We start from the raw sequence: 12,832 nt of genomic DNA, 5'->3' as shown, positions 1-12,832 counted from the left end.
AACTGCCAGGACAACCAGTAGGAGCAAATTCACACACCCACAGTGGAAAGACATCTGGTCTACCTAAGAATCCAAGTGCAAGACATAAACAGAGTCACAGATACCAAGGAATACCCAGAAAGTTCTGAGCAGATGTTGAGAACTTAAGATTGTGCATTAGGGAGTTCCCGTCATGGCCTAGCAGTTAACGAACCTGATTAGCATCCATGAGGACGCAGGTTTGATCCCTGGCCTTGCTTAGTGGGTTAAGGATCTGGCATTGCCATGAACTGTAGTGTAGGGTGCAGATGCGGCTCAGATCTGGCGTTGCTGTGGCTGTGGCACAGGCCAGCGACTACAGTTCCGATTTGACCTCTGGTCTGGGAACCTCCATACGCCGCAGGTACAGCTCTAAAAGACAAAAAAAAAAAGACTTCATTACTGTGTGGAAACACCACTCAGGGTGTACAGGACCACCTTTCTCCCTTCTGTTCACACTCTGCCCATCCAGCCTCCCTTGGCCCAGTCATGAGTATGAAAACGGGAAGTAGGAAGATGGAAAGCTAGAAGAGATGAAGTCTAGCAGAAAGAGCACTGGGTCTGTTGGAGGTGCAGGCCAGTCCCATCACTTTCACACAAGGCTAAGCTACTACCTCTAAGAACTGACCTGTGACATTCAGGTGGAAGGACACCTTCTGGCCCCCGGCCTCACAGCTGTACTCCCCGGCATCCGCCTTGCCCGCCTGCTGCACCACCAGCCTCCGGGTGCAGCCCTTGGCCTCCACACGCACATTTGAGCTCGAACTCAGCTTCTTCTTATTCTTGTACCATGTGACCTCCGTCTGGGCCTGGGTCACCTCGCAGCTCAGTGTGGTGCTGGCCCCCGCGACAGCCTGCACCTCCTTATGCGCTGGCTGCCCCTTGATAAATACTGCAGAGGGTTCTGGGCACAGAAAGGAATATAGTGTGAGACACAAAACTAGAATAAGCTTATGAGACTAAAACTTCAGAGTTCAGTAAATTTTTTCCTTGGAGCCGGTGATGTCATGTGCCCAGAAGAGTGTAGAGTTATTTACCTTTTGGTGATGTTCTGACTCAAGAGCAATTCCTAAGGCTGAAGGAAGGTGGCCAAGGCCATTCTCTCATCTGTCACAGGTACTTCACAGTTTGTCCCCTGTGACAGTCACCTCTTGTGGGCAGGTTGGATTGTTTGCTATTATATCCCCAGAGCCAGGCATGTGGTATGTCCTCCACAAACTATTCTACATTTTTCTCATTACAATTCACATGTAAAGTGCACTAACTCGTTTACACAGCTCAATGAAGTTTATGTACATATCCCTATGTAACCAAAACACATCAATAAACAGAACATTTCCAGCTCCCCACTCATTACTGACCATGCCCCCAAAATAACCACTATTCTGACCTCTATCACCATCAATTTGCTTTTTTCTTTTTTTTTTCTTTTTAGGAATGCATCTGTGGCATATGGAAGTTCCAGGGCAAGGGGTCTAATCAGAGCTACAATTATCAGCCTACAGCACAGCCAAAGCAATGCAGGATCTGAGCCACATCTATGACCTTTGCCACAGCTTGTGGCAACACCAGATCCTTGACCCAGTGAGCGAGGCCAGGGATGGAACCCGCATTCTCATGGACACTAGTCAGGTTCTTAGGGACCAAACCTGTGCCACATCAGCAACCCAAGCCACAGCAGTGACAGTGCTGTAACATTAACCTGCTGCACAACCAGGGGAACTCTACCATCAATTGCTTTTGCCTCTTCCTTGATTTCACATAAATGTTATTATACATTATGTGTTCTTTGGATCTGTTTTCTTTCACTCAACATAACATCTGTAAGAGCTACCCATGTTGCTGTATGTAGCAGCAGTCAGTTCCTTCATATTGCTATACAGGATTCTGTTGTATGAGCACCACAATTTATTTTTCCTTTTTTTTCTTGTGGTTCATTTAGGTTGTTTCCAAGTTGGATATATGAAGTGTAAAGTTGCTATGAACATTTTTTAACACATCTTTTAAGGCACATAGAACTGTTGAAACATAGAACATCTGCTTTTGGCTTTAGCATATATTTCCAGTTTACCATTGTCCTTGTACCAAATTACACACCCACCAGCAGTGTGCTGAAGTTCCAGTTCTCCGCCCCCTTACCAACATTTGTAACTATCAATTTTTAATAATTGTACAAATGTAATTAAATTCAAATGAATACAGATAGGATCTCAGAGCCTCCGTGTTGCAAATGCAGTCATTCATTCATTCATTCAAATGTTGATGCAGCTAATGTCAGTGGAGGGCCCACTATGTGCAAGCACTATGGTGATAGCTTAGCATGCTACATCATAGCTTGAAATGTGACTAACAAAACCTCTGTTCTCATATATCTTACCTTCTATTGAGGAAAGACAGACAGACAACATATAAACATGACAACAATGATGTAATGCTATGGTGAGTGCTGTGATGTAATAAGATGGAATGCTGTGCTAGGGAGAAGGGACCAATGAATATCTTAGATTTGGTAGTCAGAGAAAAACTTGTTAAGGGGTGACGTTTAGGTGAAGCGCTAAATGATAAAAGGAAGGCAGTTTTGATGAAAGCTGAGGGGAATTATTCTAAGATGAGAGCTAAGGCCAGGGCTCTCCTAAAGGGATAGATGTGAAGTGAGTGAGGAAGATAAAGGGGAATTGCTCCAAGGTGTGGAACCACACTTGGCATTTGGTTTTTCCCCACTGTACACTGTTGCTCCTCAGTATGACATGACAATAAAAATCTGGGTATAGGGCTGCTATGATGAAACAGGAAAATTGGTCATGCTGGGGACCCCTTATGTGGACAGAGGGATGAGTTTAGAAATTGAGGAACCAAATCTATAAGGAAAAGAGAACTTGCAGAATTGAGCCCCACACTCAGCTATATTCCCTTCAAGATGTTTAATGAGTTCCAAAGCTGCATGGGGCAGGAGACTAAGAAGCCAAGCAGAAACCTCTGAAAACTAGAACAGTATTTTTAGCATCTTGCATTATCAGAGAAACAAAGATTAGAGTTGAGTGTCTGCCTGAAAAGAGACTCTCATACATACCCCAAGTCTCTGATGAATCCTTGGAGGATGATGCCCAGGATTGAGCACAAACCAGAGACAGATGACCCTGATCAAAACTGCACTGCAGGAGTTCACGTCGTGGCACAGTGGTTAACAAATCCGACTAGGAACCATGAGGTTGCGGGTTCGATCCCTGGCCTTGCTCAGTGGGTTAAGGATCCAGCGTTGCCGTGAGCTGTGGTGTAGGTCACAGACGCGGCTCGGATCCTGCGTTGCTGTGGCTCTGGCGTAAACTGGCAGCTACAGCTCCAATTCGACCCCTAGCCTGGGAACCTCCATATGCCGCGGGAGCAGCCCAAGAAATGGCAAAAAGACCAAAAAAAAAAAAAAATTGCAATGCAGCTTGAGTCAGTGTAGTTGTGGAACAGGCTAAATTTCTTAGTTGTTCTCTCTCTCCCCAGCAAAGGATATACTGATACTCTTTCTGAAGTAATATAACATCACTCATATTCAAAGTTTTCTCACACAATGTCTGAGAGTCACCTGAGAATTCTCTGGCATGCCAAGGACAAAAGAAAAGAGAAATCCAAAAAAAGGGCAATATCATATGATTGGTTTTATGGCATTCAGATATAACCACAATAATACTTTTTAATATTAAAGAAAATAGATCAAATATAAAAATTTTACTACAGAGTCTAAAATCTATAGAATATATAAGAAATTAAACAAATGGAAATTGTAAAACTGAAAACACAATAACTGAAAGTAAACACACAATCAGTTGTCAAACCCACAGATGTAGAAGAATAGAAGATTATTGAATAGGAAGATGGGCCAAGAGAAAATATCCAGACTAAAGCACAGAAAGCAGAAGAATTAAGAGGTAGAAAGAGAGATAAATGTAAGAAACCATACTCTATAGTTGAAGAAAAAAAATCCACGAACTCAAAATGCTCTGTAACCCTAACCAGTATAAATACAGAGAAAATCATACTTAGGTTCATCAATGTAAATTGCTAAAAATCTAAATTGAAAATAATATCTTAAAAACAATAGGAAAATTAAAAATTACCCTTGAAGGACCATAATAAATATGACAGTCAATGTTCCAAAAATACATGCAATCCAAAAGACAATGGAATGGTCCTTTTTTAAAAAATTGCTTAATATAGGAAGGGGGAATTGCTAAACTGTAATTCAATACCCAGAGAAAATAGCCCTCAGAATTAAAGGCAAAATATATGTTCTCATACAAGCAAAAAAAAAATAGAGCACAAGCAGATATGCTAAAATAAATATTAATGACAGAATTCTTCAAGCAAGAAAAGTTAATCCTGGAATATGGGGTCCAGGTGCTGACTCTGTAATTCTCTGGCTATGTGAACTTTGGCAAGTTATGGAATTTCCTTGTGCCTTCTCTTAAATTGGAAATAATCAGAATTCTTCTTCTCAAGGTGGCTGTGAAGTTTACACAAGTGAAAAGGAGACCTTCAGGCCCCAGGCCTCACAGCTGTAGTCCCCAGCATCTGTTTTGCCCACCTGCTGCACCACCAGCCTCCACCCACAGCCTGTGGCCTACACATACACTTTTGAGCTTGAACTCAGCTTCTTTCCTTTCTTGAACCATGTCACCTCTGTCTGGACCTGGGCTACCTCACAGCTTAGCATGCCACTGGCCCTCACCTCAGCCTACACTTCCTTGCATGATGCAAGTGGAAGTGAGACAACTGCACAAATCTGGGGACCTTGTAGAACCACATTAAGGAAAAGATGGACCAGAAAAGCAACCTACTCACAGTCCATGGAGGTGATAAGGTGTTTGTCTCTGCTTTGGCTCAGATATGAAAAGAAAAATGGAAACCTGTTTCTCACTTGGGATTTAAGTTTGAATGTATGATATTTGGGACCCCCCAGATTAAGTTAACCTAAAAAAGGGGTTCCAGGTCACTGATATTCCTGGAGTACCTGGAAGAAATAAATGTAAAACACTCAGTAGGGATATTCTCACCACCCATGCCATACTTAATTATCATTGTTTAAAGAAGCCCTGATAAAGATATTCTTATGATTAAAAATATAAGCACCAGAGGAACAATTCAATACAAATGAGAGTTGAAATTTGTGAACAAAAGTGAGATTAGACCATCCAGGAACTTCAGATTAAAAAAAAAAAAATCCAAAAGAGTGTGCAAGATTAGTCTACTTAAAATGATTAAAGAAATGTATGGAAGACATGAAAACAAGAAAAGGTGAAATACAAGAAAAAAGAACAGGTAGATTTAAATAGCCAAATGAAATTTCTTGAATAGGGAACAAAACATTGTAATAAACAATTTAGTGGAAGAATAAACAGCAACTTAGACATAACTGAAGATAAAATTACTGAATTGGAAGATAGATCTGAGGAAATTACTCAGGATGAATTACAAAGAAGTAAGAAATAATGACAGACAAGAGAAGCAGAAGCTCACACAAGGGTCTAAAAGGATTTCTAGGAGAAACTATAAATAGTGAAAAGGATGAAATAATTAAAGAAATCCAGTGGATAAATTTTAGAAATGGTAAAAGACATGAATCCTAAGCTTCGAGATTTTTAATAAATAATGGGAAATGAAAAATATCACAGAAAGACACAACATAGTGAATAGAAGAAGGCCAAAAACCAAAAAGGAGATTATATTTAAAAAGCCTCCAGCTTTTAAACTGGGGCTCCTACTTGAACCTAAGCTCCTACTGCCTATTTGCAAATCAGACCCACCCAGATCCCTAAAACCAAAAACCCGCTATAGAATCTGTACACCAACTTATCACTCACTGAATTAGTCTCCCAGTCCATATTCACTTCCAGCACCTGGTAATTTCCCTTTTTTCCCCTTGCCAGTTCATATATTAACTTGACTTTGTTACTTTCTGCCCACAGAGGCAAGGCCATGTGATGATACAGCCATCTACAAGCCAAGAAGAGAGCCCTCACAAGAAACTGACCATGCTGGCACCTTGATTTTGGACTTTCAGTCTCCAGAACTGCAAGAAAATAAATGTCCATTGTTCCTGCCACACAGTCTGTGGTATTTTGTTATACAGCCTAAGCAGACTAATACAGGGGGTAAATAAAATAAACTTTATCTCTCCTTTTGAATTCTTTAAAATATGTTTGTTAGTTAAAAACAAGAATCAGGAGTTTCCGTCATGACTCAGTGGTTAATGAACCTGACTAGTATCCATGAGGATGCAGGTTCAATCCCTGGCCTTACTCATTGGGTTAAGGATCTGGCATTGCAGTAAGCTGTGGTATAGGTCAAAGACATGGCTTAGATCCTACATTTCTGTGGCTGTGGCATAGACTAGCAGCTACAGCTCCAATTTGACCCCTAGCCTGGGAATCTCCATATGCCATGGGTGTGGCCCTAAAAAGACAAAAAAAAAAAAAAAAAAAACAAAGCAAAAATCATCATATTGTCTAATGAGGTTTTCAATGTACACAGAAATAACACATAAGATAACCAATAACATGAAGGTGGGAGGGTAAAAGGACCTAAGTTCCACATGCCAACAAAAGCAGTGATTCTAAGCTGATGTTGAGGAATTGAATATGTTTAGTGCAATCCGTAGAGTGACTACACAAAAGTATGTACGAAGTCACAACAGATTAAACAGAATACTAAAAGCATCATAAATAACCCAAAAGACAGGAAAGGTAAAAAAAGAAAAAACAGAAATAAATAATAAGATGGTAGACCAGAATTAAAACAAACCTACTATTGCATTAATAATGAATACAGTCTAAACATATTGATTATAAAAGAGATTGTCAGAAAGGGTAAAAAATAACACAACTTTATGATGCCTACAAGAAACTCACTTCACATACATGTAAGTAAATGTAAAAGGATGAAAAATACACACAATGCAAACAGTAATCAAGATAAACCCAGAATACCTATATTAATATCAAATAAAGTATACTTCTGAGCAAAGAAGTTTACCAAGGATAAAGAGGGGTATTACATAAAGATAAATGGGTTAAGTTACAAAGAAAAAATAATAATTCTAAATGAATACCTACTAACAGAGCTTCAAAAGACATGAAGAAGAAACTGACAGAACTGAAAGTAAAACCAGGAAGTCCATAATTATAGCTGGAAACTTCAATACTCTTTACTCAATGATTGATAAAAGTAGCAGGAAAATCATCAGGGGCTGAACCAATAATCAGCATGACCTAAAATTTCTAAGACATTCCACCCAATAACAGCAAACTACACTTCCTTTTAAGTGTACAGGTAACATTCACCAACATACACCATATTGTGGTTCGAAATAAACTTCTAAAAATTTCTAAAACTTGAAAAAAATACAAAAAAATGTTCTCTGACCAAAATGGAATTGGACTAGAAGTCAATAACAGAGGGCTAATGGTAAGGTCTCTAAATACCTGGAAATTAACACACCTCTGAACAATACAGAAGTTGAAAACGTCTCAAGGGAAATTAGTAGAACTTTTAAACTGAACAACAGTGAAAATACAACATATCAAAATATCTAGGAAAAAGTTAAAGTAGCACTTAAATTTATGGTATTAAGTATTTATATTAGAAAAGAAAAAAAATCTCAATCAGAAATTTAAAGTCCCACCTTAAGAAATTTGAAAAAGAAGAGTAAAATAAGCCTAGAGCAAGGAGAAAAAAGTAAATACTAAAGATAAGAACAGAAATCAATTAGGTTTTTTACAAATAAATAAAATCAATGAAACCTGTATCTGGTTCTTTGAAAAGATCAATTAAATTGATAAACTTCTAGAAAGAAAAAGAGAGAAGACATTAACAATATCAAGAATGAAACAAGGGATAATGCCACATATCCTGCAGACATTAAATGGTATAATAAAGGAATACTACAAAAAACTCTATGAACAAGAAGGAAACAAATATGATGAAGCAAACCAGTTCTTCCTCAGAATCTAAAAACTATCAAAAATTTCCCAGAGGAAACAAATAACCTATATACTTTCATAACTATAAATAAAATGTTTTTATCATTTAGACTTTCCAAGAGAAGTTTCTGAGCCAGGATGACTTCATTGGTTTAGTCAGTGAAATAACTAAAAGAGAAATTAAAGAAGGAATAGAATAGTATAGATTCTACATGATCTCTTACAATAAACAGAGGTAAAGGGAATATTTTTTTCAACCCATTTTGTGGGGCCAGTATTATCCTGATACCAAAGCCATACAAAGACAGTATAAGACAGATACAAACCAAAATTCCCCACGTATGAACATAAATACATAAATAGCAAAATATTGTCAAACTGAATCCAGTAACATATAAAAAGAATAACACACCACAATCAAATGGGCTTAATCCAAGAAATGCAAAGCTGGTTCAATATTTTTAAATCACTCAAAGAGATATCAGCAAAAATGGCAAAAAAAAACTTTTTAAAAATTGTTCTTCCATAAAACCAATTAAAACAAAAATTGTTGTAATCGACTTTCTCAGAGCTCTGGAAATTAATCAAAGGCTTATAGCAATCTAGGGAGCATATATTCAAGAAAAACAGCCAAATCTTGGTAAGAACAATAAGATCAGTGGTGTTTTAACTTGCCCAATTTTCATACCCTCCTGCTTGGTTCTGAGGTAACCTCAAAACCAACAGTCTATTACCACAGTGAAAACCAGCAACCTGGAAGCCACTTGGTAGGGGAAGAATGGAATAAGAGCTCTTTCAAAATCCCATCCCAGAGAACTGTCATTTTTTAAGCTGATTGGTGGTTCCCTGGAAAACCCGACTCACAAGGCTGTCTTTATTTATTCATTATTCAGGCCTAAACAGAAGCTCACCAAGTACAAACAGCTATTCCCCACATGCACTTGTTGAAAATAATCACAGCCATGTGAAGCATGAAATAAAGGCAAAGTAGACTGAATGTTATATGCATGCACCACACAAAGTCCCCTGGGAAAGACTGAGAGACTTACTGGTTAGAGACATCTAAGGAAATCGTTACCAAATCATTAGCTGATCAATAAGCTAACTGAAGAGGGACTTCAACGTCTTACGCAATAAAAAAAAAAAATACAGATTTCAGAGAATTAACTCAGAAAAGTCACTGAACATGCAAACAACAGCAACAAAACAAATAGCAACAACAATACACAGTGGGGAGAACGGAAGAGTCTGAACTCCAGAGTTTCCACATTATATCACTTAATATTCCAGTTATCAATAAAGAGTTACACAACATGCAAGAAAACAAGAAAGCATGGTCCACTCACAAGCAGAAGAAGCAGCAACAGAAAATGTATTTGAGAAAGCTCAGCTATTAAACTTCCTAGGAGAAGTCTCTCTCTCTCTTTTTTTTTTTTTTTTTTTTTTTTTTTTTTTTTTTTTTGTCTTTTTGCCATTTCTTGGGCCGTTCCTGTGGCACATGGAGGTTCCCGGGCTAAGGGTCTAATTAGAGCTGTAGCCGGCGGGCTATGCCAGAGCCACAGCAATGAGGGATCTGAGCCATGTCTGCAACCTACACCACAGCTCACGGCAACACCAGATCCTTAACCCGAGCAAGGCCAGGGATCAAACCTAAAACCTCATGGTTCCTTGTCGGATTCGTTAACCACTGAGCCATGACAGGAACTCCAGGAAAAGTCTTTACATTAGCTATTTTTAATATGTTCAAAAAACTAAAGGAAACTATTTATAATGAAACAAAGGAATACATGAGGACAAAGTCTCATCAAATAAAGAATACCCATTAAAAAGATAGATTTTTAAAATAAAAATTCTAGATTTAAGAAGTATAATAACTGAAATGAGACTTTCACTAGAGGTATTCAACAGCCAATTTAAGCAGGCAAAAGAATCAATAAACTTAAAAACGGGTCTCTTAAAATTAGCCAATCTGAGAAGCAGGAAGAAAAAAGAAAGAACAAAATGAACATAGCCTCAAATACCTATTGGACCACATGGATTGTACCAATATATACATAATAGGAGTCTGTGGGAGAGGGGAAAAGGTGCACAGTGACTATTTGAAGAAATAATGGTCAAAAACTTCCAAAATTGTATGAAAAACATGAATCTACACATCCAAGAAGCTCAACAAACTCCAAGCAAGATAAACTAAAAGAGATCCACACTGTGACAATATGTGTCAAATTATCAAAAGTGGAGAGAAAGGGAGAGAGAATCTTGAAAGGAGCAAATGAGAAGTGAGGCCACATTCAAGAGCTCATCAATAAGATTAACAGCTGATTTCTCTTCAGAAACCACAGAGGCCATAAGGCAATGGGATGATGTATTCAAACTGCTAAAAGAAAAAACCATCAACAAAGAATTTTAGATCTGGCAAAACTGTTCTTCAAAAATTAAGGAGAGGTCGCTGCCACCACAAGCACTGCTGTGCAGGACCGGAGGAGACCTGGCTGCTGCCCTGCCACACCTCTGCCACCAGCTCCTGTGTCCTCAGACTCATTCCAACAGGCTGTTAAAACATGGTAGATTACTATGAAGTTCTAGCTGTGCAGAGACATGCCTCAGCCAAGTATATTAAAAAGACATATCAGAAACTGGCACTGAAGTGGCATCCAGATAAAAATCATCCCAAGAAGAAAGAATAAGTGGAGAGAAAATTCAAGCAAGTTGCTGAGGCATATGAGGTGTTATCAGATGCTAAAAAATGGGACGTCTATGACAAATATGGCAAAGGATTAAACTGTGACAGTGGAGGTGAAAGTCATTTTGACAGTCTGTTTGAGTTTGGCTTCACATTCCAAAACCCAGATGACATCTTAAGGAAATTTTTTGGTGGAAGGCACTCATTTTCTTTCAACTTCTACCCATTTAAGGATTTCTTTGGGAAGAGGTCCTCACAAAAGCCAGATGCAAGGCACAGGGTGGTTTTTTTCTGATTTCAGTGGATTTCCCTTTTTGGAGGGAGATTTTCTCATTTTGATACAGGATTCGCTTCCTTTGGTTCACTAGGTCCCAGGCGCCTCATTTCTTTCTCTTCCACAAGATTTGGTGGCAGAGGGATGGGCAACTACAAACCTCTATTAGCTTCTACTAAAATGTTTAATGGCAGAAAAATCACTATGAAGAGGTTTGTCAAGAATGGTCAAAAAAGAATGGAAGTTGAAGAAGACAGCCAGTTAAAGTCCTTGACAATAAATGGTTAAGAAGCAGCTGCTGCACTTGGATAACAAGTAGCTCAATGCACACTTGTGTAACAGAAATGTTAACTCCATTTAAGGAACATAGTTTGAAGATTTCAGACAAACTGGACTTTCAGTATAACTGCACCTAGAGAATTTATATACAGCTCATTGGACACCTATTTGTCATAGACATTTGAGTTTATTGTTGGACCACAAAAAAAGGACCACTTTTTGTCTTTAAAATTGTTGTAAATCTCTTTAGGCACTTTGTTTTTTATTAAACATAATCCAGGGTGGACACGACTCTTTCCTACACTAACACCAGCACAGACCTGCTTTTCCACTGCATTTGAAACATGAGCCAAGGGAGTTCCTGTCATGGCTCAGCAGGAACAAATCTGAATACAATCCATGAGGATGCAGGTTCAGTCCCTGGCCTCACTCAGTGGGTTAAGAATCAGGTGTTGCTGTGTAGATCTAAGACGCAGCTTGGATCCAGTGCTGCTGAGGCTGTGGCGTAAGCCAGTGGCTACAGCTCTGATTTGACCCCTAGCCTAGGAACTTTGATATGCTGTGGGTGTGGCCCTAAAAAGCAAAAGAAAGAAAGAAAGAAAGAAAGAAAGAAAGAAAGAAAGAAAGAAAGAAAGAAAGAAAGAAAGAAAGAAACATGAGCCAAGTAGTGTCAACCTGCTGTGAAGTTAACATTGCCAGATGAATCTTTCACACATGTAATTTCAATTTTTTTCAGTATTAAGTAGTGAAAGACATTAATGCATAAATGGTAATACATTTCCAATTTAATATAAATTGAAGATGCTTTCTAGTTGAGGAGCTTGTTGCTATTGTGCATGGATGCTGCTGGCAATTTCGTAAGTTTTCACAATTGTTTAAATACATATGTTAAGCTTAGGTTTAAAAAAATAAAGCTGGTAAACTGGTCTTTGTCATTTGCTTAAAAAAATGAAGAAAAGGGAGTTCCCATCATGGCGCAGTGGTTAATGAATCCCACTAGGAACCATGAGGTTTTGGGTTCGATCCCTGCCCTTGCTCAGTGGGTTACCAATCCGGTGTTGCCATGAGCTGTGGTGAAGGTTGCAGACGCGGCTCGGATCCCGCGTTGCTGTGGCTCTGGCATAGGCTGGCAGCTATAGCTCCGATTAGACCCCTAGCCTGGGAACCTCCACATGCCGCGGGAGCAGCCCAAGAAATGGCAAAAAAAAGAAAAAAAAAAAAGAAGAAAAGAAATACAAAAAAAATTAAGAAGAACTTGGAATTTCCGTGTGGCACAGTGGGTTAAGACTCCAACTGCAGCAGCTTGAGTCACTGCAGAGGCACAGGTTCAATCCTCAACTGGATGCTGTAAGTTAAAGGATCCTGCATTGCTGCACTTGCAGCAGAGGTCACATCTGCAGCTCAGATTCAATCCCTGGCCAGGAAACTTCCATATGGCACGAGTGAGGCCATAAATTTTTTTAAAAAACTAAGGGAAACAGTACATGCCCATATAAACAAATACTGAGGAGTTTGTTGCTACTGGAATTGTCCCACACAAAAATGCTGAAGGAGATCTTCAAGACAAAATGAAAAAACACAAGACAATAACTTGAAGCCACATGTAAAAAT

At 38.9% G+C, this 12,832-nt stretch overlaps 1 protein-coding gene and 1 pseudogene across 50 annotated transcripts in view; one reads left to right on the top strand and one right to left on the bottom strand.

Annotated features, from left to right (window-relative positions):
• Positions 1-12,832, bottom strand: part of OBSCN (obscurin, cytoskeletal calmodulin and titin-interacting RhoGEF) — a 217,031-nt gene that overhangs the window by 187,308 nt on the left and 16,891 nt on the right. For all 50 annotated transcript variants that reach the window (XM_085012099.1, XM_085012100.1, XM_085012105.1 and 47 more), the window contains exon 8: positions 647-922. In XM_085012099.1, coding sequence (XP_084868225.1) covers positions 647-922 — 276 coding nt within the window. The remainder of the gene's footprint in view (positions 1-646; positions 923-12,832) is intronic.
• On the top strand, positions 10,547-11,261 carry LOC100738044 (dnaJ homolog subfamily B member 6 pseudogene; annotated as a pseudogene).

This window comes from Sus scrofa, chromosome 2, assembly GCF_054392235.1.
Source record: "Sus scrofa isolate SSC_HxYL_T2T_F1_AM1 chromosome 2, Sscrofa_HxYL_maternal_Yorkshire_Landrace_v2.0, whole genome shotgun sequence".
Lineage (NCBI taxonomy): Eukaryota > Metazoa > Chordata > Mammalia > Artiodactyla > Suidae > Sus > Sus scrofa.
The sequence above is the reverse complement of the archived record's forward strand: the minus strand, read 5'-3'. Positions and strand labels throughout refer to the sequence as shown.